This window comes from Polypterus senegalus, chromosome 5 (genome assembly GCF_016835505.1).
Source record: "Polypterus senegalus isolate Bchr_013 chromosome 5, ASM1683550v1, whole genome shotgun sequence".
Taxonomy (NCBI): Eukaryota; Metazoa; Chordata; class Cladistia; order Polypteriformes; family Polypteridae; genus Polypterus; species Polypterus senegalus.
In genome coordinates, this window is record NC_053158.1 from 129,004,049 (window position 1) to 129,025,937 (window position 21,889).

At 39.4% G+C, this 21,889-nt stretch overlaps 1 protein-coding gene across 3 annotated transcripts in view; it reads right to left on the reverse strand.

Moving 5' to 3' along the window:
- Positions 1–347: 347 nt before the first annotated feature.
- LOC120529495 (secreted frizzled-related protein 4-like) overlaps positions 348–21,889 on the reverse strand; it is a 49,385-nt gene continuing 27,843 nt past the window's right edge. For all 3 annotated transcript variants that reach the window (XM_039753351.1, XM_039753350.1, XM_039753349.1), the window contains 2 exons: positions 10,913–10,976; positions 348–3,654 (listed from right to left, as the gene is read on the reverse strand). In XM_039753351.1, coding sequence (XP_039609285.1) covers positions 3,481–3,654; positions 10,913–10,976 — 238 coding nt within the window. In that variant the 3' untranslated portion in view covers positions 348–3,480. The remainder of the gene's footprint in view (positions 3,655–10,912; positions 10,977–21,889) is intronic.

The following is a 21,889-nucleotide window of genomic DNA, read 5'->3' on the forward strand; positions in this document are numbered from 1 at the left end:
TATTAAAAGCTATTTGTAATATTATTATAAACTAACAGTGAATGCTCTAGCTTTCCATAGTGTAATAAGTGATCAGTAAGTTGTAGTCATAAAGCTTTATCCAAACCTTACCACTTAAGATTTTGAATTAACTCAAACATATTGACAGGAGCTGTGGTAAAGATACATTTTCTGAACATCTGTTGTTGATCAACTAAAAATAAAATACTATACTAAAGTCCAAGCCATCTTTCCAAAAATACCAACCCAAAATAAAAAAAAACCAACAGATGAGACAGTAAAATGTTTAATTTAATTTATAACATCTAAATAAAATATTTTCATTGCATGTAACAGAGTTTTGTAATTGTGTTTTTGTAACCATTCTTTTATTTTTAATTAGTTTATAAAAATACTCTTAGCAATATGATTCAAACAGAGATTTGAAATTAAATTGACATGACATATAATTAAGCTGCTTCTTATGAAACATTTTATACTACTATGCTGTCTCCATAATTGTGAAGTACTTGTCAGAGCTGAATAAAATATATAAATGAAATCCAATGTAAACTCCACAGATTATGCTTTTAAGACTTGGGTACTACAGTAATATTTGTATAAAAATGTAAAAAAGTAAATGTTCACAGAAGAATACCAAGGGGAAAATGTGTTTTGAAATAAAAGTGACCCTACAGTTTTATACACACATTTTACAAAAAATATAAGATTAAACAGTTTTTCAGTATATTGAAATGAACAGTTTATATTTGTAGTTTATAAATATACATAAAAGAGGAAGATGATATAAAAGAGAAGCGCTTCTTCATGCAAAAAATCATGAGAATCTGGAACAAAGTCATGTAGTCAAAGAGGCAACCTTCATTGAGGTGTATTAAATGTCAGGTGGATATGAAGATGGCTCAGCTAAACTACTTGCTAAAGCAAAAAAGCTAAATGGGTGGAGCTGAATCCATTTCACTTGTTCTTGTTTGTAAAATGGTTAAAATGATCAAACTTTAATAAAAACTGGCTTAATGAAAAACAAAAGTTTTTTTTTTAGTCAGTGGAAATTGTTCAAAGAGTAAGGTTATACTGATAAATTATAAATCAAACTTTATTGACCTTTTTCGGCTAATGCCACCTAAACGTCAGTTGTTGTCTTTAAAGCTGAATTCATTTTCCATCATTACATTCATTACTTCATAGAGGTCCTACTTTCTTCAGCTATGAAACTTAGCAAAATAAATCCAGTTTCTTAATGTACAGAATCTTGAAAAGCTAGTTTATTTAATTGTGTCAAACAGAATTGAATATTGTACTGCTTTACTTTCAGACTGTTCGCTTCTCTTCAGTTATTTGAGAATGTGGCAGATCAGATCATAACTACAACTAGAACTACATTTTCCCAAAACTAAGGAATGTTTTACTTGTCCCACCAGTTTCAGCATTTAAATGAAGGCAGAACACAGACTATTTTAGCATAGCCTTTGCTTGTTAGTGCAACTGCTGAGGCCTTTCATACTGTGTTTTATTAATAGTATTACATGTTTTGGCTAGCTACTGTTAAATATGTCTGACATTCTCACTCCCTTCTTGGTTTAATTCACCTGTACATTATACACTTTGGAGTGAATATTGCTGCCAATAATGGATCCTTTAGAAAAACTCCATAGTATTCTTGTGGAATTGTCATCATATGCCTGTGACAGAAGACACTGCAGAGTCTTACATAACCTTATGAATCATGTGTTAATTTGCATGTGCAATTTTGCATTATGATTTATGTAAGCTGTATATTTAATTTGTATGTTATGTCCTGAACATTTAAGTGGAATTGTGTTTTATGCTGTAATAATAGTAAAGTAAATTAAAGTAGTATAGCATTCTCAAACCTGTTTGATTCAGCTCAGGTCATGTGGATCACAGTCTTTATTGGCAGCACTGGACACAAGGCACAAGGCAGGAGCCATTAGAGTTCACTGCAGAAACCATTAATGCAATCATGTGCAATCATTTTAGAATAAACTAGCTGGATATTAGCCAACAGCCAATCAATATTGCAAGTCTGTGGGATTTGAAAGAAAAGCCATAGTACATGGAGAAGAACTTACAAAAACAAGAAGAGAACTTGTAAAATTCACTCAGACAATGAGCAGCTGCTGGATTTGAAACCTATTTTTAAAACAATTTTTCAAAAAATGTAATATTAAAACATACATGTATATTCTAGTGCTTTTAATAACATTTTAGAATGTTATTCATAGCATACTTGGATACTTCTAAATAATAATGATACATAGATCCCAGATTTTTTCCAAGTCCCATTTTCTTTTATTTTTCTTTTATTTTTTTACCACCAAGTGGTCAATGAAGACTTTAGCTCCAATTCTGCATTTCACAAACATTCAACAGCAGTTGTAATTTAGGCATTTTACTAAGGTAACCAATTAGGTATCTGAAAACACTGAAACTGATTTTAACATTTATTCACAATTTGTGTGTGTCAGACAACTTGACAAAATAAATACATTTTTTTTTGTATTTTACCAATATTTATCACATGCTTGTTCATAGTGCCATTTTAACTTTTAATGCTTATGGATTTTGGGACTTCTTTTCTTGGTTATTAAACCATGATATTTTGTGCATTTACCAAAAATTTCAGTTGTCCAAATAATTTTGTCAGTCTTTGGTGACGTTTTGAGACCAATACAGTTTTCAATTAATTATTATTTGTATGATTTAAGTGTAGGCTAACAACATACTCATTACAGCCCAAAGTTTTAATTTGTTTTTGTAATTACAGAAAGTGTCACTTTTATTTTTCATTAAACATGTGTACTATTACATATATTTTTGACGTAAATGCAAAAGTTAGTCAAGAACTCTAATACAGTATTTTGGAAGATTTACCTTAATGATAAATATAAAATTCAAAACTTTATTATTTACTCTTTCATTTTTATTGAGTCAGAGAGAGCCTGATCTGAAATCTGGCAGTACTGGACACGTACCATTTGTTTCAGAACACACTGTAAAGTAGTCATCACTTTGTTTCTTTAATTGTTTGCTTGTGTTCATTTCCCACTACCGTCATGTCCATGCTGAAGACTTTTTTTATATAAAGGAAAACAATTTCCTCTGAAGTGTACAATTAGGTTGAGACAATTAATGACATTATTTAAACGGTCTTAGAGAGATTTTCCATGTTTATCTAACACACAGGATTGAGTAAAAATTATGAATATGCTATCAGCCTGATGTTGTCATTATGTCAATTTGCAGATAATATGTTGTTACTGGTTATTAAATCAAGAAAAACTTGATATATGGAATATAAATGTGGAAAACCACAGTCAGTGGCAGTAATTTAAAAAGCAGCAGGAAACAAAATTAGAGCACTGCAAGCCATATTGATGGACTGATGCTGGTTTTTCATGCCAGTTTTTGAAGCCCCATCATGCAATAAAGTCCCACATTTTCCTCCACATATTGTACTCATTGCTTCCTTGTTTTTGCAGGCTTTTGATTATTTTTGTTTTTGTTATTTCTTTTGGGATTACCAGGGTCTGAGTGTGTTCCCTTCATAATAATTTTTGGGTTGCGTCCACTACGAGGAGCATTTTTATTTTGACTACCTCGCTGCTGCTCTTGTAGTCTTTGTTCAAAACGCTGTGGAGAAAAATAAAAGAGGTTACAAAGTTATTATAATTTCCCCACAGCTGGGAATGGATTTAAAAAAATTAACTAATTAACTGCATAAATCAATGTAATTAATTATGATCAATTGCCTCTAACATTAAACATGTAATTATAAAATTAATACATAAACCATGAAGTAAATACACACTGAATCACAATTGAATGTACTGTAGAATCAACACAAAGGAATTAAATAAAATAATTGCATAGTTTAAACTTAAACAATGACCTTAAACCTGACCTTTAACCAAAATACAACTTGAGCATAGCATATGAGGCACAGATGTGTCAAAATAAAAATTAAACAAGTGAACAACTGTTGACTTTGAATGCACTGCTGAAGACTGTGCATGACTTGATAATTATGCTGTATACATGTGTTCTTCAACTGGTGCACCGTGAAAATAACTGTGTATTGCCCCTGGGTTCTGACCTGAGAGAGACATGCTCCTCAGGTGGTTGAGACCTGTCTGAGGAGGACAGGAATAACCTTGAGAAGCCAACATAAAAACAGTTCTGTGATCACCATTTTGCAGACACAGCACATAGAGAGGACTTTAGCAGCCAGGAGACATGTCAGGGGTACATGTGCCTGGGCGCATGCTCACCAGCGACTCTCACAGAGCAGAGGGACAGTGGGCATACAAGTTGCTTCTGACACCCGGGTCAGTGCAGTTAGCCAGAGAGAGGACCACCTGTATGAGTGGGCAATGGGGTGAAGCAGCAGGAAATTGCATCCAAAGTGCTCACTAGGTGCTGTGTCTGCTTTTTTGCTGCCCCCTGTCTCACCCCTTCGATCGTTTAGTATGTGTATAGATTTAATGTTCTTGTGGTTGGTAGAATTGTGGTGTGCCTTAGGATATTTTTTGGGTTACAAAAAGCGTGCCACCACAAAAAAAAAAAAAACAGTTGGAAAACATTGTTCTACCTACACATTTGCTCCTGGCACGTTAATAATGACCTCTGTAGCTGCTATGTTGTTTAAAAACTGACATTGTGCATTACTTGTATGGTTATGTTGCATCCTTTACATAAGTTAGCAAAGATATTGCAAACTTGAATAAGTGGTAAGTAATCATTACACTTCTACTTCATAGAATTTTGTCATTATATTAGGGCAGTCAGTACTGTAAGCTGGCTGGCAGTCTGGCAAGTTAAATGCAGAGGTACTACAGACTTATTTTGATTTTAGTGCCACTCAAAGATAACTTACGTAGCACTTATTTAGTATGACATTGATTTGATCTTCTTACAGAAACATGAAATTATTATTGTTTCATAATATTAAAAACCAAACCAGTGTCTGTGGAATTTGCCTTGTTGCTGGGCCTAGATGTGAAAATATTTTTTAAGACATTAAATAGGCCACATTAATCGTAAAAATTAATGCATTAACTTTTCCAGGCCTAATATGCATATACCTATACACACAAATATACACAGTTTATATAAGAACATACTCTTTCATAGAGAATGTGACAAAAGGAAACGACGAGTCAGGAACAGAAATTAGGTCCACGGAGCTGTGAGGATGCAGTGCTCACCACTTTGTTACTATGATGCCCATATTTCATATTATCATAAATAATTAAGTAAATGGAGTATTGAAATAGCAACTTAAGTTGTAACCATGAAAAGACAGATATAGAATTATAACTACTGTTAATATATTAGTATTTGTTGTTATTAAGCCAGACATGGTTATACTATTTACCTGCAATCAAGATATACCAATTTTAAAATAATACATTACTATTGTAAACTTATCAACTAGGAGTTCCACTAACAGTGGGTTATTCACAATCACAAAACCTAAGCTTCCTAAACACAGACAACATACTGCATTTTCCAAATAAACCAGTGTATTGTTTATTATTCTTTCTAAATTCTTGTTATCCTCTGCCATATTCATTAATAACCTCACTACTAAAGTTTCTCAAAAGCTTATAAATTCAACAAGATTGGAACAGTATTTCTTCAGCACGTCTAAAGCAGTAAATCTGATTGTTTCAAAGTATGAACAAACAGGCACCTCTTTGGTATTAATTTAATTAAGGCTACCTATGATCAGTTTGTAATGCTAAAGGAGAAACTTCAAGGTTGTGTACTAGCTAAAACACATAAGAAATGCATATCTTTAGACATGAAATGCTACCAAGGTTGACAAATAAGAGGGTTTTATTTGTAAGATTTTCAAGTATAAAAGACATCTTTTAAAATTAAATATGTAAATTTGCTGGGAGCAAGTTGTCTTGGTGTGGAAAATCTTCAATTTTTGAATTTCAGACTGTTTACATTAAGTTCAACCAGGATGAACTGAATTTACAGGTCATTAATTACAGGCATTGTAAGCCTTTCTTGTACATTATTTTGTATAGTACTAGCAATATATGCATTTGTTGCAGTCGTTTTTATTTTTACAATTAATTTATGACCTGAGAATGGGAAATAACTAAAACAGGTCCTGTTGCATTTGTATTTAATTTATATCCAGGGAACTGATGGACGCTGTAGGACTAAGCATTACAGAATTAGTTTATAGCATGAGAAAGGAAGGAGTATGGAGGTAATTAAAAGATCAAACACTTTGATCACTGTCAATCGCCATCAGTTCAAGACAGGACAAGAATATATGTAATGTTACAAGTCCCAAAATCCCATATGTGCATTTTAACATAAAAATGTCTCGTCCGAAAGGGCAAAACTGAGTGACAGAACGGCAACATAGGAAGCGACAACAGAGATCAAGAGACGCATCTGATTTGGATGTCAGAAAACATAAATCAAAAGTTTCCCAGGACAACATCCACCCCTTCACATTTCTGATTTTCAGAAAGCTTTTCTAAGACTGTTTACATCCAGACCTTGCTATCTTTTTTATTTTCAAATATATTTTCTGCTTTTTGCTATTGTTATACTTTAATAAATAGCAAGATGTTTTTATATTTCTATACTTTGTTATTAATATAGAGTGACTGAAATAAGAGGGTACCAAGTGTGGGCAAAATTGACACTTTCTTGCCCACAGGGTTTATCAGTGCAATTGAGGAAGCTCTTCAATAATTTGAACAACTGAGGCAAAAGCAAGACAAAGTTTGGTTATTAAGTAACATATAACCAAAAGTGTTTTACAGTATGTGTGTCGTGAAGGCACCAGCATTTTCGTTAGTGCTGGTGATACTGAGTACCTATGTAAAGACTCCTATGTGGAATATTGAGGAGTAATTGGCCATTTACACTACTCAAGACTTTGTCTGAATAGGACAGCTATGTGCATGTATGTATGTATGTATGTATGTATGTATGTATGTATGTATGTATGTATGTATGTATCTGTGTATATGTTAATCTTCAAAGATGAGAATTGATGAACCCAATAAACGTTTTTAGTATGTCTAACAAAATTCATGATAATGCACAAGTACATCATCTTTAAATGCAGCTAATATCTTAAAACCCTTTAGGGAGTTAGAATTTGAACAGCAAAGTTTTTACTGGCCTAACCTGGGTAAAGAGCATTTATGAAAAAGTTTCTGTAAAAAAGATTGAGTAATCTAGGAGAAAAGAGATAAGAAACATATTGTTTTTAACCCTTTTTTATCGCATAATATGTGTGCTCCATTTTCTCTTGTCTTTATTAATTTTAGAACTTCTAAAGAACTGAAAGTGACAAGGCATTTATTGCAATGCAGCCCTGTATTTACTTTAGTAAAGTGCTTCATCAGAAATTTTCAAAGATCACAAATCAAATCACTTATTTTGAACCATTTACCTCACCTAAAAGCTTGGCAGTTGTTTAATTTTGCTAAATTGTACCTAATACTTCACAGTGTCATAGTGTTTTTCATCCTTCCAGTTCTTGCTACATTAAAAGCTGTTATTCCTGGTTGCCTGTCAACGTCTTTTCTTGTCTCTGTAACTCCAACTCCTAAATTCCTCACCACTGAAACTGTTTTACCACCAATCCCACTGCATTAGTGAGGAGTTCTATAACATCTCTGATTCTGCATATACAGAGAAAAACCAAATGTTTTATAAGATTGTGTTTGTGATGCAGTGTGTCTGGGGTCCATGGTGGTGCAAAATTCTAAAAACAGGTGAGCACCTTAGATCCCATGAGTGTAGGTGTGCAGGAGGAAAGCTGTACGGCCATGGGGAACATAGTGATAGAATCGGATAATTGCATGCTATGCGTACAATTTCAGTTAGAACAGCTGTCCCTCATTGAGGGCTTCGCAGATTGTTTGGTGTGTGTGCACTCACCAGGTATAAAAAGTCTGAGTTGCAAAAAGGGAAAAGGAATTTGGAGAGACAAAAAGAAATAGAAATTAAGAAAGGAAAGGAAAAATCAAGAAGGTTTGGAGATAAACCACGAGATAGAGGAAAAGATTCCACATGCCAAAGTTGGCATTGAGCTGGTGCTGAGGACAGGAGATGAGGCAGTCAGGATTCCCTGTAGATAGCGAGAGGAATAACGCTGCAGGAGTGGGGTCTCTCCTGTTGAGTTTTGAGCTTTGCAGGGAGCAGGAGTGGCTGATTGCTTTGATAATTGATCTTTGTACACTGAAGGACGGTGCAGGGATGAGGGAGCAGGGCCAAAGGATAGTGGTTGAAACAAGAGCCAGTTGACTGTGCTCACTGCAGGCTCCCTGAGGCATCAAAGTGTTAAATGATTTTATTATATTCTCAGAAACAAGACTACATAGACTGAATAACAATGACTATATACCTGTAAGGGTTAAGAACTGTTGTAAACCCTAGCCAGGGACTGATTCTTGCTAAATATGAAAGCTGTTTTGTAATTAGTATGGTGTGATAGTTCACACAGCCTCCCTGTAAAACCCTGGCTGGGAGCACAAAGTCAATAATTTGAACAAAGAGCTCCAGATACCATAGAGTTTTTTCTTCTTAGTGTTCAGGAGAGGACCAAAACCAGCCAAAGAATGACATGCTCATGCAAGGATCTGGAAAAAGTGGAAGCCTGGCTCAAGCCAGTGAGATCTGCCTCAGTGTCTGTGTCACTTCCAACCACCTAACTCCTACGCAGTATGTAAGCAGGGCCTCTGTTATTTGAAATGTCTCATGATTTTTGAGTGATTTGTTATTAAAGGCATCATGCCATTGAGAAAAAAAAACTTAATCACAGAGTTTGTGTCTTGGTTGCTTGAGTGCACCCAAGCAGTCACAATAGTCATGGGGTCATTAGAGTACAGCAGTTGTCTGCGACTGAGAGTGCTTTAATTAGCATATTCCATGCCCACTATGTCTTTTTTTTTTTTTAAAAACAATACTAGCACTAGCCATTTTAAATCTTCTATATCTTTATTATCTTGCTCTTTTTGCTAAAGGTTTTTATTTTAATAAAGGTCTCTATTTTTGCTGCCAAAGACAGAGTGAATTTGTTTATTCCACGATATGAGGAACAATTCTTTCTCAAAAATGTAAATCATTTAATATAATATCCATTTCACTTTGTATTATCTTCACAATGACTAATTAACACACTTTTTACAGTGTCTACTTTGAGCATTTTTCAAGAATAATATACAGAAGAGCAATCCATGGTTGTTTTCTTAACATTGGAACTTTACAGAATTTACACAGATCTAATATTATATTTGTTTTTCTTAAGTTAAACTGGAAAAAAAAAAAAACGTTATCAACACCGACATTCTCAGCAAGTTAAAACATGAAAATACTATAAATTTAGTTGGCTTACTCAAAGTAGTGAAACTCAGCAAGATCCAACAGACCATTTCCACTATGTAAATACTCTATAAGAACTAAAATTCATTGTCAATAATAATGCTTTAAATTGTATACATAAACCTGTTCATCTTCTTCTCAGATTATTAGGAAAGGGATCAATTACAGTAGGCTACATCATACAAAATATATTTTCAGTATATTTTCTTCTTCAGGGAGTATGGGATATGGTGCTAGTTCTAAAGTTCCATGAGAGCAAACCAGCTTGAATTTATCTGAGTTTATAGTTTTTAATAATTAACCCAGATGACTTTTGTTTTACACTTCCTCTTAATTAATCACTGGCATAGAGGACACAATCCACCACCTCTCTGAGGCAAAGGGGCCTCCATTCCCAAAGTGTCCAGTCATCAGACATCCTCACACAGCTCCACAAAAATACATATTTCACTTTTGAAAACAGTGAGAAAGCAAGCAAAATGACACATTTTATTAGCTTACTAAAAAGATTGCAATATGCAAGGTTTCGAGGCAACTCAGGCCCCTTCTTCAGGCAAGATGTAATCATCTGAAGAAGGGGGCCGAGTTGCCTCAAAGCTTGCATATTGTAATCTTTTTAGTTAGCCAATGAAAGGTGTCATTTTGCTTGACTTCTCACTACATTCGCAATGGCCAACACAATACAACACTCTAGTACTACTTTTGAAAATAGAAATGCATAATGCTAAAGAAAACAGTGTGTTATGTGGCATGTCACAGGCAACAGATGGAAGTGTGCAATAATACTTAAAATCTGCATGTGTTCGCTAGCACACAATGAAGAGTTCCGTCATGACAGTAAAATAGACCTAAGCAGTGGTCAAAAATATTCTAGCTAGCATTGGGCAGAAGAAGCCGTTGTCAGACAATGCCAAATATAACATATACTGTATGTTTAAAATCATCAGTGGAAGATAGAGCTGGTGCAACGAGTGTCATCCACAGAACAGATCACATCAGGTGAACCTGGTATCGTGGCAAGCACAACAGAAAAGGCATTTTTCCTCTTTCCTCCCTGCCCACCTCTTCCCATTCTAGAGGACCATAAGCCTGTCAATAAAGATTTGCTGGGTGATCTGCCAGCCCCTGAACCAGAAAGAAACAAAAGATATGCAGGATCTAAACAGAAATAATAAAAAATAGTGGAGTCTCAAAGTGTTTCATAATTATTATTGTTACAAACACTGAAATGAAAAGACTGAGTTATATGCTGAAGAGAAGTTAAGAAAAAGAATGTATTTAATGATGATAAATCACCCCACCGTAAACTGTATCACCCCTAGTCATTCTTTCCCACTGTTATGGGAAAATAATAAACATTCGTTTAAAACAGCTTTTAAGCTAGTCCAACAGCTGTCCATATTTTAAAAGATCTTTTATTTATTGCCTCACTAAGTATATAGTAAAAACTTGATGTTTACTAATTTTAATACAATGTAATGCATTTCAGACCATTATATAATGCAAAAACAGTACATCTCACCTTAAACTTCATTATGAAATTGTTGTGCCACTTTTCAACAACACATTCTTCAAGCAGCATCAGTCTGTGAAATGCAAATCACAAATTCAGTACATTAAAATAATAACACAGTGGTGCTTTGGTCTCCAAAGGCAAAAGATAAACAGCAATTGTCCTAAAACTTGGAAACAGTTTAGCTGTCTTGTGGACAGTCTGATAACCACAAGTATTATCAATACGTATAACAACTGCATATTTGTTTTCTTTGGTTGTTCCTTCTGTAATGTTTTTGTACCCACAAGTATAAAAACATCCTTTGTGACTTTAAACCACAGTCTGGTCCACTCAGTTCTGAGAATAAAAACACGCCAATCAAGGGGCTTCTGCTGCTGTCACACGCAATACATTGGATTCATTTATTTTTTAATTGATTTGTATAATTATTATAAACATGTGGAACAAGACAGTTTTCACACTAAATAAATTAATTAATATAATCCATGTGTTAATTTCCCACATAATCTTTCCAGCCCACTCCATCGCAGAGCTCAACAAAATCACATAATCAGGTATACTAGGGCAATATACAGCTGGGAATTAACATTTTCTGTGTCTTGATAACCAGACATTTTAAAAAGGAAGAAAGATTATATTTATATGAAATGTACAGCTGATTTTTAAAACTTTCAACAGTGATCAGCAGAATTTTAAAAAAATGATATATTGTATAAAGCCCTTACAAACCTTATCTTTATCCTGAAAAAGTGGAAGCCTTAACAAAAGCAAAAAACACTGTAAGCAGTGCTCACATACTATCCGAGTCGGAAATTTCATGTGAGTAGACTTCAAAGTGAAAGCGCAGACAAATTGAAGTAAACCAGGCTAACTGAATTCTTCCTTTTGTTACAATGACCTTTCACCTTGTGAAACCCCAATTGTTGCTCAGGCTGGGAATTCCATTTAAATAAATCAGAGACAGACTTTGGGTGACATATAATGGTCCTTGTTACCATGTTAAGGCTAAATAACTCCCAGGACAGTGTTCCGCTGCCATATAGTGGATAAAATAACATTATGCTGCAAAAAATCATGAACATTTTTATGTTTTGGCACTCAAAGAAAACTCATTACTATTGGTTAGGGCGAAACCTTCAATTGAAATACAGTGGCATGTAAACAAGAATGTGTAAACCTAGTTTTAGAACAAACTGAAAATGAACCATTAGTTGAATCAAGTGACAGTGATAATAATGTGAATTGGTCATCAGACATTGACACAGGTAGTGAAACTGATCTTAATGCACTGTACGACCATACCACCATTATGTGCCTAGTGAATTAATTATCCTGAAGGTTCACATTAGTGCAAGTAGGTGCATGGCAAAAAGGAAAACTGATTGCAATGAAGTTGAAAGACAAGAAAGATGTTAGTCCACTAATCACTGTTCACAATGCATCAACTGTCATCCATGTCAGCCTACAACAACACAGGGTGTGGATTATGCAAATCAGTCACTGGCATTCTACCCTTTCTGCTTAAGCAACGGAAAAAATATTATAACAAAAGTGCACAAACAAATACACTTCTACTTTCTTAGAAAGTAGAAATAGTAGAAATATACTTCTACTTTACAACATTAGGCTGTGCATTGGTGACTGTTTCAAACCATGTCACATGAAGGATGTGTACTAAATGTGCTTCAGTACAGTAGTGGACATTAGATATACATTTCCTACTATATTTATGTTGATATTTTGATATGTTCATGTTTCTGTTACATATATCAACATTTTTTCTTATTCAACATTTTTTACTTATTTTTTGGGGGTTAACATAGCGCTAAGGAGGCTAAACTATAAAGACATTTATTATTTGCACAAGCAAACTTCAACAAAAAGTATTTTAAAAAGTCAACATAATTATGATGATGCTTTTTTATACAAAAACAATAAGTTGTATAAATTTAACATGATTCATAAACAGATAAATATTACAAGAAAATAGTAAATTGAAATAAGACTGTCTTTTGTGTGCAGTACTATTGATTCTGGAATTTTGTAAAACTAATTTTAAAATTACTTTCCAATACTCTCTATCCAGATTACTTAAAGCATCTATAATTATTGACTGGTTTACCTAGATTCTACTAATATTTTAGTTTAATAAGGCAAGAAATGTCAACTAAAGGTCTAAAGGGAAGCCCAGTGAAGTGCTATATAAAAAAGAATGTTTCAAAATGTACCCAACCTGTTCTAGATTGAGAAAACCTTCTGAACAAGGAGTAATATTTATTCAAGTCAGATTCTGGAGCTGTAATTAAGGAAGTATGTGGGGAGGAAGGGGTTAGTTTTGCTGCATCCTGAGTGCCAGTGGCAGCCCAATAATTTTTACAGTGAAATACTGCAGGCAACTCCTTTTTAATCCCACCCAAATACACAAGTAATCATACCCTTGGTTTGCTGCAATAGTCATAGTTGAGAGAGCTTGAATATATAAAGGCACTCTGAAATGCACCCAATTACAAGATTTTAAAATTATATATACATACATATGTATCTGGCCTGCTCAATCCTCCTTTTAATATATCAAAACATTAATAATGTAGATAATTTGTGCTACAACATTCATAATGTAAGATTTAAGTTTTTTAAGTGATAAAAAGCAGCCCAATAGTGGATTTAAAAAGTATGTACATACAAACCAAAAACCCAGAGTTCCATTGCCCAACAATTAATGATTAGATGTTCAGTTAATGTAGTATAATCAGTATTGAACAACTTTGTTGCCTGTCTGTTTAAACACCTGTTTCTTTGTGTGTATTCATTATATAATTAAAATTTATAAAACTTGTATTTGCATCTACTTCTGGACTTTTCACAGCACTCTGAACCCTGTGAAGAAAGCTATACAAAAATAAACTAAAGTAAACTGCATTTGATTGTGGTTATCACAGGCTGGTGCCTATTTGCAACTTATCTGAGGCTGGTGAGAAGAAACAAGTTCCTGAAAGTTGCATTATGCCCTAAATATTAGGCATCTTTGTATTTAATAGGGGTAAGTTGGGCCTTACTGAGATGATGAACTACTGTATTCTATTTTGTCTCAGATATTTACTTTGCTAACCACAAACAATCTTTCTGCCGGCCTTTCACAGCATGATCTTTGCTAGGATACTTAGTCTTGACAACTATACAGTATATAAGCTGTTAAGCATTGTAAGCATACAACCGGTTTCATCGATAACTTCACATCCAGCTTCTGAGAGTTTAAACATTCATAAACATCAAAGTGTCCACTACTGAAATCGTCACCTGTCAATCTAAGATGTTTAAGAGGCATTGGCAGTTGTCCAGAGGTGTAAAATATTTGGCCATTTCGGTACACTTGAAAGCGACAACCGAACAATTCAGCGGCAGCCATCAACTCACATGCAGAACCATAGGTGAAGGGCTTAAGCATTTCACTATTATAGTGCTCTTGTGTAGTATAATTATCTCCTGTACCATCATGAGTCCACACCTTGAACCTGTCCCAGTCATTCAATATATAAGACACAATGTTCCTCCGGATATCAAGAGTGAGCCTGAAATGGCCATGCAATATGTAACAAAGAGAATGGAAAAGGCAGGCGTCATCTCTGGGCATAGAAACCACTCGGTAAGTGACAGTTCTTTAATCGATGGTGATCACCTCGATAGACATGTTAATAGGATTACGGTGGGAACGATAAAGGAAATGGGTACCTGAACAATGTAAAGTAAGTCTAAAATACTTACACAATAACTATAATCGTAATAAACGAACAATAAAACAGCGGAGAAGCCGTGGATTAAATAAAAAGGCTGCAGTTATCAACAGGGAGACGTGAATCCCGTGGTGAAGCAAGGAAGGGAATGTAGAGACCAGAGTGACGGACTGCCTTATACAGGCAGGCAGCCAACAACATGGGAGGCGTGAGGATGGGGGACCCAACACCGCCTCACACAGTGACCAAGCTGCAGGCTATGGATGTATATATCTAAGTAAGTAGGATTTAGTTAGCGTTGGGAACCTGCGTACCAAATTTCTTGAAGATGGGCCCTGTCACACACGTGCGCATGGGAGGCAGCTAAAGGGCTTGAGTGAAGGCAGTTCGGAGGCATGCCGGGTGTGGCAGAGTGCACTGACTCTTTTTCTCCCTTGCCTGTAGACCATCCCCGGGGGATTTCACCTGGATCACCTGACATCACTTCCGGGACTGAGCCAATGGAAGTCGGCCACACCAGCTCCAGTCCCTCTGATGTCACCTCCGCTCTGAGCCAATGGTGGAAGACCACGTGCCGGATCCATACGACCTCACTTCCTGTCTCCCCCTTTAAAACCTGCCCCTTTTCCTTTGTTTCTTCAGTCTTGTTTTGGACTCGGTTGTGTGCACTTCAGTGCTCTGTATTTTGTTAAAAGAAAACGACTTTTGCAGCCAGGATACCACAATATACAGGTGGCTGCCCCAACTCTTTATCTGTCAATGTCTCGTTCTTGTGACAGTGGCGTAGTCGGCAGGATGGAGAAGTCCCGGAGGAGAAGGGGACAGGACCTGCAATATACCCAGGTGGGAGCGTACCGGGGCCGAGTATTCAGGCGGGGAGGGTGCCCCGTGGTTCGGCGTGACCGGTGCGGGCTCCGCTCCCGCACTCATAACTAGCCATCTGGAGTGGCCAGGGAGTGTGCGGGTGGGGCTCACAGAATTGGGCTGCCCTGGAGGGGAGGCAAAGGGACTCAGTATGCTCTCTTGGGGAGAGTGCCTGCCTCCCTGCGAAACCAAAGCCCCATTTACCACCTAGGGGTGCCCCAGACTGGCAGGTGAATAAAATAAAAATGGAGGTTGGACCCTGACCGGCCAACCAACAAACAAGCCTGGTCCTTATGGGCAATGGTAGGGCATTGGCTACGGCCATTTGAAAACACGCCCTACCAAATAATAGAGCAGGTAGCTTGCTATCTGCTCCTGGAAGCGCTTCCCCGTGGCTTCACCCAGCCGGTTTGGGGCGAGCGGTTTAAGAACATGGCTGAGCTCATAGAGCTTATGGAGACGCAGAGGGCGGCCTCACACTCTGGGGGAGCAGAACCGTCCTCATGTCAAACCCAGCCGGGTGCGTTCCAAGACCTAGCCCCACCCTGTACAATCCGGAGCTCAGTATGGCGTCCGCGGGGCCGCGGACGCGCAAACCGCTTGGAGGCAAGGAGGAATGCAGGTGGAGGGTGAGGAGGGGTTGGTGTGCTCTGGCTAATCCGTTGGCGGTCCCACATACTGGCGTGGTGATCGCCAACGGACACAAGACCACAGGTTTGTTCGACTCCGCAGCAACATTTCATTGTTGCCCGCCGCTTTGTGCAACCGCAACAGTGGCTAAAATTTAAGACCGGTATAACCTGTGTCCACGGAGACATCCGCTGGTACAGGTCCGCCGCTTGTGTCATCAGTTACGGAGGGTCAGTTCAGTAAGCTCACCGTAGCGTCCTACCTGATCCTCCACACCCGGTGATACTAGGGCGGACTGGTCTAAAATCAAAAGCGGTGAGACACATACCACTCCCGGGGTTAATTTGGGCCTCGTTATGGACGGAGATAACCCGTCTCAAGCTGCCTCCACACCGTGTAATCAGCCGGCAGAGAGCGAAGCAGTCGCCCTGACTGGCGTGGCAACTCCCGGGCCGTCGCGGGCTAACACGTCATCCACCAACGCCGCGGCGGAGCGGGAGGAAACCACGCCCATTGAGGTCGACGCTGACCCTCTCTCCGTGTTGCGGTTCCAATTTAAAGAAACGCCGGCTTCTTTTAGAAGGGAGCAATGGAATGACGACTCCCTGAAGTTTGTAAAAAATGCAGTGGTCCTTGTCAATGGCCAGCGCACTAATCAGTCGATGCCACAGGGCCCCTACTTTGTGCTAGATAATGACCTCCTTTACCGTGTAGCAATGCATGACGGGCAGGAGACGAGGCTGCTGCTAGTGCCGCGTACCTTCCGCGGCAGGTCTGTGAGCTAGCACACGCCCACCTCCTAGGTGGCCACCTGGGCACCGAAAAAACTCTGGAGCGGATCAAGCTCCGTTTCTACTGGCCAGGAATTAATGAGGAGGTTCGTCGCTTTTGCGCTTCCTGCCCGGAGTGTCAACTGCGACAAATTCCTAGGAGGGACCGTGCTCCTCTCATTCCTATTCCACTGATTGACGTTCCTTCCACAGAATCGGGTCGACCTGGTGGGACCCTGGAGCCCTCAGCCCGAGGACACAAGTACATTTTAGTCCTCGTGGATTACGCTACACGATACCCGAAGCTGTTCCGTTGCGCCAGCTACCTCTAAAGCCATCGCACGGGAATTACTAGGGGTATTCGCGCGCGTGGGGATCCCCAAAGAAGTCTTGACAGACCAGGGGACCCCCTTCACCTCGGAAACGTTCAAGGAGACTGCCAGATTACTGAAAATAAAGCATTTAAAGACCTCGGTGTATCATCCTCAAACCGACGGATTAGTAGAGAGGTTTAATCAAACTCTCAAGCAAATGCTGCGTAAGGTGGTCAGCGAGGATGGAAGGAACTGGGATCAGCTCCTCCCCCTCGTCCTTTTGCCTATCGGAAGTCCCACAAGCCTCCACGGGTTCTCCCCTTTGAACTACTATACGGGCGACAACCTCGGGGCATATTAGATATTTTGAAAGAAGGCTGGGAAGAAGAGGCTCTTCCCTCCACAAACATACTGGAATATATCGCGCAGTTACGCGATAGATTTGGAAAAATTCGGCCTGTCCTTAAAAGTCACATGGAGGAGGCTCAAGCAGCGCAGGCCCGGTACTACAACGCGCACGCCTCTTCGGGAGTTCCGCCCGGGAGATCGGGTCATGGTCCTAGTGCCTACCTCCCACTCTAAATTGCTTGCCCACTGGCAGGGCCCCTACGGTTAAGGAGAGGAAGGGACTGGTCGACTATTTGGTGAGTCAACCCAATCGCCGGCCAAAGGAGCGGTTTATCATGTGAACCTGCTGAAACCGTGGAAGGACAGGGACCCCGATCCCTCCTCCGCCAGCCCGCTCACTCTTCGCCACACACACGACCTTAACTTCGCACGGACTTAAGTCCCAGACAGCGGCAGGAGCTGGAAACAGTTATCCGGACCGCTCGGGAGGTAGTCAGTGAGAACCCGGAAGGACCTCTCTGATTGAGCACAACATCGTGACAGAGCCCGGGTTGTTGTCCGAGAACGCCCGTATCGCCTTCCCGAGGCAAAAAAGGCTGAAGTGGAGCTTGAGATCAAGCGCATGCTGGAGCTAGGTGTGATTGAGGAAAGTTATAGTCCCTGGTCCAGCCCCATTGTGCTCGTCGGTAAGCCTGACGGAAGTTGGAGGTTCTGCAATGACTTCCGTCGGCTTAATCAAGTCTCCCAATTTGATGCTTATCCAATGCCACGCTGGGCGACCTCCTCGAGAGGCTTGGACAGGCTCAATACCTGACCACACTTGACATGACGAAAGGGTACTGGCAGGTTCCTTTAACGGACTCTTGAAGGAAAAACGCGTTTAGTACCCCTAGCGGACACTGGCAGTATCGTGTCCTTCCATTTGGGTTACACGGGCTCCAGCAACCTTTCAGCGTCTGGTGGACAAAGTGCTTCGCCTCATAACTCATACAGTGCTGCCTACCTGGATGACGTGGTCATCTATTCCAGCACATGGAAGGAACACCTACAGCATGTCCAAGCGGTATTACGGACACTTGGTGAGGCGGGCTCGGATTAATCCCAAGAAATGCTTCTTGGATTAAGCGAGGCCAAATATTTAGGCTACCTGGTGGGTCGGGTACCGTAAGGCCACAGTGCTCCAAAATTGATGCCATTCTGAAATGGCCCGTCCATGAACCAAGCGGCAGGTCCAAGCCTTTCGGTTAGCGGGTACTACCGCCGGTTTGTACCCGGTTTTGGAGAGAGCGGCGCCTTGACTGATTTAACAAAGAAGAGGGCCCGAACATTGTGGTATGGACTGAAAAACAGCGCTGCATTTGGTGACTTAAAGCAGGCCCTTACGCCCACACCTGTTTTGATGGCACCTAACTTTTCTTTGCCTTTCATCCTCCAGACGGACGCTTCGGACACAGGCCTGGGCGCCGTGCTGAGCCAAAGCGTCGATGGTGTGGAGCACCCCATCATGTTCCTGAGCCGGAAACTGTTGGACCGGAAGACCAGGCATGCTGCGGTGGAGAGGGAGGCTCTGGCGATTAAATGGGCGATTACTCAGCTGAGGTACTACCTGTTGGGCCGGGAATTCACCCTTGTCACGGACCATGCACCCCTACAGTGGATGGCCCTCCACAAGGAGTCGAATCCGGGGTCACCCGGTGGTTTCTTGACCTGCAGCCGCACAAGTTTCGCTCGTTCATCGCCGGGCGCTCCACGCCAACGCTGATGCTTTCTCGGGTTCACGACCTCTCGGTTAGGGTCGCCCGACCCGCCGGGTCTGGGCTAAGGGGGCCTTGTCACACACGCGCATGGGAGGCAGCTAAAGGGCTTGAGTGAAGGCAGTTCGGAGGCATGCCGGGGTGTGGCAGAGTGCACTGACTCTTTTTCTCCCTTGCCTGTAGACCATCCCCGGGGATTTCACCTGGATCACCTGACATCACTTCCGGGACTGAGCCAATGGAAGTCGGCCACACCAGCTCCAGTCCCTCTGATGTCACCTCCAGCTACGAGCCAATGGTGGAAGACCACGTGCCGGATCCATACGACCTCACTTCCTGTCTCCCCCTTTAAAACCTGCCCCTTTTCCTTTGTTTCTTCAGTCTTGTTTTGGACTCGGTTGTGTGCACTTCAGTGCTCTGTATTTTGTTAAAAGAAAACGACTTTTGCAGCCAGGATACCACAATATACGGGTGGCTGCCCCAACTCTTTATCTGTCAATGTCTCGTTCTTGTGACAGCCCATAAGTAACAAAGACCGTTGAAAAGTTCAATATGGCGGCCGACAGTGGCATCATACCACCGAAATAAGTATGCGTACATTGGTTTCGTTAGCGCAGGGAAGCCGCCTACCAAATTTCGTGAAGATAGGGCCATAAATAAGAAAGTTCAACATGGCGGACGTTGTTGACCGTTATGACCGTTACGCGTAGAATTTCGAAATTAAACCTGCTTAACTTTTGTAAGTAAGCTGTAACGAATGAGCCTGCCAAATTTCAGCCTTCTACCTACACGGGACGTTGGAGAATTAGTGACGTTGGAAAGTTCAATACAGCGGCCGACAGTGGCGTCATACCACCGAAATAAGTACGTACATCGGTTTCGGTTAGCGCAGGGAAGCCGCCTACCAAATGTCGTGAAGATGGGGTCAGCCTTCTACCTACACGGGAAGTTGGAGAATTAGTGTTGTTGGAAAGGTTAATATGGCGGCCGACAGTGGTGTCATACCATTGAAATAAGTACGTACATCGGTTTCAGTTAGCGCAGGGAAGCCGCCTACCAAATTTCGTGAAGATGGGGCTATAAATAAGAAAATTCAACATGGTGGACTTTGTAGACTGTTATCGACCGTTATGACCGTTACGTGTAGAATTTCGAAATGAAACCTGCTTAACTTTTGTAAGTAAGCTGTAAGGAATAAACTTGCCAAATTTCATCCTTCTACCTACACGGGAAGTTGGAGAATTAGTGATGAGTGAGTGAGTGAGTGAGTGAGTGAGTGAGTCAGTGAGGGCTTTGCCTTTTATTATTATAGATTAAAACAACAAAGAATGGCCAAAGAAAACACAAAAGTATTAAATAAACAAACAGAAAGAAAACTATCTGGCCACATAGCCTGACTAAATGGGTCGGGACTGTTTATCAGTAAAGGTGGCTCACACACTTGCCCACCAGAAGCACAACAAACTCTCCAAACTCACTAACCAAACTCTCTACTACTCACTCCACACTTCCTATTCTAATTCCCTGACAGTTGAGCCTTTGTGCTACTAAAATTCAAGATAAGTTGGTCTCTATAAACCCAACTTGGAGATATGTAATCAGGCTATCATGGGGTTAAATCCAGCTGTTATACTCTTATTAAAAAAAATCTTTAAAACAAGTTAATTCCATCATAAAGCTATTAAACCTGGGTTAAAAAGCAGACCACAGATTCACTGAATTAAAAAAAATCAACTGCATCATCCGCATTGGATGTTAATATATACACATATTATATCTAGTGAACCCAGTGAAAAAAGATTTCTAACAAGATCTGACTATGCAATAAGAGGAATTTCTAATGTAATATCAGCCTACTGGGACTAAAGATTCGCATTAAAATCTACAAATTAACATAATGATGGGAGTGTAGCTCCCTCAGCTGAGGCTGGAATTCTTCCTGCATAGGTCATTGCATCTTAAGCAAAACATAAAAATAGAAACACAATGGTTATCTGCATGTAAAAAAGTTAAATTATCAGTATCATCCTCTATAACATCAACTAAACAAGATCTTTATTAGATGTGACGTGATGATATTTTTCTGTGTTTTTGCCACATGTTGGATACATTTTGTGTCATATACTGTAGCTACATTTTTTGGTAGAAGCATTTAGTTTTGTTGACATTCCAAAGCAATATATTTTTATGCTTGTTAACCTAACATTGTGATGCGAAATTGGTGTATGATGATACTTGTGTATTATTTATATTATTATATGTTCATTGATATATTGATGTAATCCCTATACAAAAGGATAGGTTATATTATTTAGCTTATCTTGTCCTTTATTTATCAGGCATTCTAGAATTACTCCTAGGAATTACACTAAAAGTCATACTAGGATAAGAATTTGTGCTACCAATGAGCAGGACATAAGATGTGTTTTTGAAGCATCCCTGCATTGATGGAATGATCACATAATATATAAAATGTGTGACATATATTGTTCCATCTCTGTCAAATCAATATCTACAGTATTCACAAGTTCACTGTTTTCTAGCATTCATGCTGATCTGTACCCGAACGCCA